The 4,710-nt window shown below is 34.0% G+C and overlaps 1 protein-coding gene across 1 annotated transcript; it reads right to left on the bottom strand.

Moving 5' to 3' along the window:
* Positions 1-930, bottom strand: LOC306639079 (olfactory receptor 4P4; the record flags this gene model as incomplete). The annotated part of the gene is made up of 1 exon (XM_079102513.1): positions 1-930. The coding sequence occupies one exon, from the start codon at positions 928-930 to the stop codon at positions 1-3; it is 930 nt and encodes a 309-aa protein (XP_078958639.1).
* Positions 931-4,710: the final 3,780 nt, after the last annotated feature.

Raw genomic sequence — 4,710 nt, 5'->3', positions numbered from 1 at the left:
TTACTTTCTTTCCAGAACTGTCTGATGACACCAAACTTTTCTCAAAGCATCCTTCATCTCCGTGTTTCTCAGTGTGTAGATCAGAGGGTTGAACATGGGAGCAATGATGGTGTAGAAAAGAGCAAACACTTTGTCTTCTGGGAAAGTCGTGGTTGGTCTAATGTAGATGAATAGTGCAGGTGCAAAAAACAGGACCACAACAGTTATGTGGGAACTGCAAGTGGAAAGAGCTTTGCTGCGGCTCTGCATGGAGTATCCCCTTATGGTATACAATATGAAAAAATAAGAAAACATCAAGACACCAAAAGTCACCAGAGCAATTAACCCTGAATTAGCAATGACTAAGAGACCTATTATGTGTGTGTTAGAACAGGCCAATTTCAGCAAAGGATACACATCACAGAAGTAGTGGTCTATCTCATTGGGGCCACAGAATGGTAAGAATATAGTGAGAAGAAACTGACTGGCAGAGTGTACAAATCCCCCAGTCCAGCATGCCAGGATGATTGTGTTGCACCTCCGCCTGCTCATGATGGCAGCATAATGCAGGGGCTTGCAGATGGCCACGTAGCGGTCATAGGCCATCCCCGTGAGGATGAAGATTTCCATGCCTCCAAATAAATGTGTGGTAAAGAGCTGTGCCATGCAGTTATTATAGGAAATGGTCTTCTCTTCAACCAATAAGTCAGTCATTAATTTAGGAGTCACGGTGGATGTGTAGCAGAGGTCAGAGAGGGAGAGATAATTGAGGAAGAAATACATGGGCTGGTTGATGAGCTGAGTGCATGTGATAGAAACCATTATGAGCACATTTCCCATCCAAATAGCAATGTAGCAAACTAAAAATAATACAAAGCAGAGGATTTCTATGTTCTTATTGTGGGAAAGTCCCAGGAGAATAAATATAGTGATATTATTGCTTTTCTCCATGACCCAGGGTAGATGGAACACATAAAGCACCTGAAATGACACAATTGGTGAGCTTACATTTACAAGTATTTGCTGAAAAATGATCATTGTCTATTTGAGGAACTAAACTAGGTTTAATTATTTTCATTATGGTATCTAACAGAATAAAAGCCCAGTGTTCAATTAAAATGGCTCTCAAGACTCCCTGTGAATACATACTACATTATTTCTATTACCACTTTACAAAGCGCTATCAACTCCTGCCTTAGTAAGCACCAATGCTTTTTTTCAAGTAACAATATAATATTTTATTTGGGTAAAACCTACTCCTAAATCTTAATGAAACAGGCCATAACTCCCTATAATTAATGCTGCTCTGACTTTCTGAGACACAAAATGCATTAAGGAAACAGGGGTAAATCACATAGCTGATGTATTTTTCCTCATGTACCAACTATTTAACTTGTTTTATTAGTGGAATATACATTAAGTTAAAAACTAAGTAAATTTACAGGAAATATTTTAAGATGCAATGATCTTTCTCTAAGAACCTGAAACAAGCCTTAAGAAATATTTTTATTTGATTTCTTGTTATACGTTTTCTTTAAAGTTTTAGTGAAAATTCTGTGCTGACACTTTAAAACACATAAAAGCTGATTCTGATGACTAATTTTAGGAAAGTAACAAAATGTTTTGAACCACCAAATAAACCTAAACATTAAGTCCTAGAAAAGACTGTGCATTGGGTAATGTTATACTAAAGTTTGCCTTCAGGGCAGGATATTAGATTTTGGAAGTCAAATTCCTTGTGATTGGAGGGTATGGATTTTTTCTGAATACGTCCAATACAATCATTTTGTCCAGTCCCACAAACTGTCCAGTCAGTGACAAGCCCATGCAGAAATGAGGTTTAGAAGGAAACCGTTTGTGAGGTAGGCTCTATTTTTTGCATCATATGTATTTACCTTGTGGATCAAAAATTTCATCTGAGTAAAAATAATATGGAATTACATAACTTGAGCAATACATATATTTGTGGCATTCAAATAATAATGAAATGTGAAGCTATTTTGTAAATTATAGTGATATTTGTACAGATGTTATTGAAGCATTGGGAAAAACAATCTGATAGCCTTTACTCTGTCAAATACAATAACATTTAAGAAGATTAAAACATTTTGCATCTAATGTTAATCAATCAGACTCTCAATTTTCCTTTTTCCACAACTTGGAACTTTCAATTTCAAATCAATGAAAATATTTGAGTAGAGGGCATATCATCACCAGTCAGTAAAAGTCATTTCAATGCAAAAGAATTTGATCCTGTAAGCTCACAACATTTTACTGGGTGGTAAGACCCAGTGCTAAGCCACATTATGGATGTTGCTGAAATATGACATGAACATATTATCATCATGTTCCATAAACATGTTCCATCAATTTTAGTTTCTATTATTTTAAATTAAAATGCTTACAATTAATTCTTACCAAATGATCTCAAAATAACAGCCCTTTGGCAGTGTAAATTTTCTGCCCTAATCTTACAATTAATTTCTTAATCAAATTCTACTTACAATTCCTCCACAATTCTCCATGATTCTAGGCAAATTTTGTTACCAACACAGTGAAAAACTTATTTGTAATAGAGGTTGAGTTTTAAAACAAAGGCATTCATTTCCATACAAATTTTCAGAATTAGATAAAGGGCACATTTTTGAGAAATTGGTTTTGATCTTCCCCCATATTGAGCTACAATAATATTTTCCACTAAATAAGAAAAGCCATTTTATTTCATTTGAAGAAAAAGAGTATATTGAACTTATTATGTGATTTGAATTATTCTTCAAAGGGATTTGTAAGCATTTTCATTTTAATAAACCAAATATATAAATGTGATTTAAAACCTATCTGAAATATACAAGCATATACACTCTTAAATAAAATTGAACTTCAAAGTGAAGTAAAATTCAAAATGTTTTCAGGAAAAGGCACCGTATTCATCTATCTTCACTGATCTTTATTGATTCAGGTAATCAAGTCACCACGATCCACAAGGCAGTGGCTGGTGATTAATTTCCCTACCAGACAATTTTTCTATTTGAAAAATAGGTTAGTACTATGTTTTACTACCACAAAGAGTAATTTATGAGTAAAAATAGAATAAATTGGAGTTAAGACAATATAATAATTAATTATAATTTAGAGGCAATCTCTGGTTACATGTCTTAACTCAATCACTAACTTCAGATCTGATTGCAAATTTGATACTTTCTCTTTGAAAAAGAGCTTTTCTTCATTTTAAATACAGGAAAATATATTTGACTGTATAATTGGACTTCAGTGCAGAGAATCAACCTTGAAAATAGATGGGGAAGAGTATTTTAAAGAATAAAATAATGGATGAATGATAATTTCACTGTGCTAACATCAATACATCACAAAGAGAAAGAAATAAAAATTACTTCATGTTTATACAGGTGAAACATAATAACACAACAAGTACATAGTAGCACAACAAGTATTCCGGTCTTAAAAAATGATTTTTCTGACTCCGGAGCCTAAGCTCACAAACATGTCATTATGGGTCCAATTAAAAGTTAAAAATAAATAAATAAATAAATAAATAAAAATAAAACTGTACAGCAACAGTGTAAATTGGACATTAACTCTGCTGCCCACTTTTGAAATGTGTGTACATGTCTAAATCTCAGGCAAACCCAGGACTCCTCCTGAATATCAGTCAGCATTCCATGTTAGCCACCTGGATTGACCTGGGAAATTATAAAAGCGACAAACTTAACTACACAGAAACCAGTCCTAGAAATAACAAATGCAAAGCTCACACACTTCTCCAGGAAGCAATGGGTCTTTACTCCCTCAAGCATGACTACAATGCCAGTTCTCAGAGACAATTAGGGACAGGACCTTACACTCTTGCCCGTAAGTCTCCTCTCGTAAAGTGAGGAAATCAGCCTCCTTGATCTTTAAGAATCCTGCCCAAAATGTTGTGCTCTGCAGAATTCCAATAATATTCTTCTTAGCCAAGGTCTACCACCTCTTTAGAGTTGTAACAGCATGTTCCTCTTTATGTGAGTTCCCCCAAGAGAGTGGGCAGCTTTATTTTGATATTGACCTTACTTTTCTAGATTATAAAACCCCACCACCAATGGATACTCCACTCCTCCTGGAACTTCATGATTTCTTAATCTTAATCAATAGAATTTACAAACAGATCAAGTTTGAAAATGAGATGTGAATTAGTTACGTTTTCTTAATGAGGGAGTAAAACGATATTTTCAACAAATATCACATGTTTATATAAGTAATGGTAAGAAAGAAAGAAAGAAAGAAAGAAAGAAAGAAAGAGAGAGAGAGGGAGAGAGAAAAGAATTTGTGTAGGTTCTTAACTGATTTTGAATATTTTCTTTTCAAATTTTAGTCCTATCTGTTCTCTCTTTACTGAAATGACTGTCATTCCTTAACTACTTAAATTATTTCCTTGTGACTTTTGACTTGACATCTTTAGCACAGGTTTACTGATCTTTCACTTTCTGTTTTTCCCAATTTAGTCATGAACAAATACAAAATTCACATCATTTTGTAACTACTGTCATACGTCACATCACTGCATCAGATAATATACAGGAGGTCACCCCATAAGGAAAGATAAAATTTGAAGCAGGAGTACTTGGTTTTTAAAGAGAAGTTAATCATAGCTTTTAGAGAGCCAAATTAGTCCTGAGTATTATCAGTTTCAAATACAAGTAAAATTTTAGAGGTGCATTATATCCTAAAGGTACA

This window comes from Sciurus vulgaris (assembly GCF_902686455.1).
Source record: "Sciurus vulgaris genome assembly, chromosome: 11".
Lineage (NCBI taxonomy): Eukaryota > Metazoa > Chordata > Mammalia > Rodentia > Sciuridae > Sciurus > Sciurus vulgaris.
This window is presented reverse-complemented; position numbering and strand designations above follow the sequence as displayed.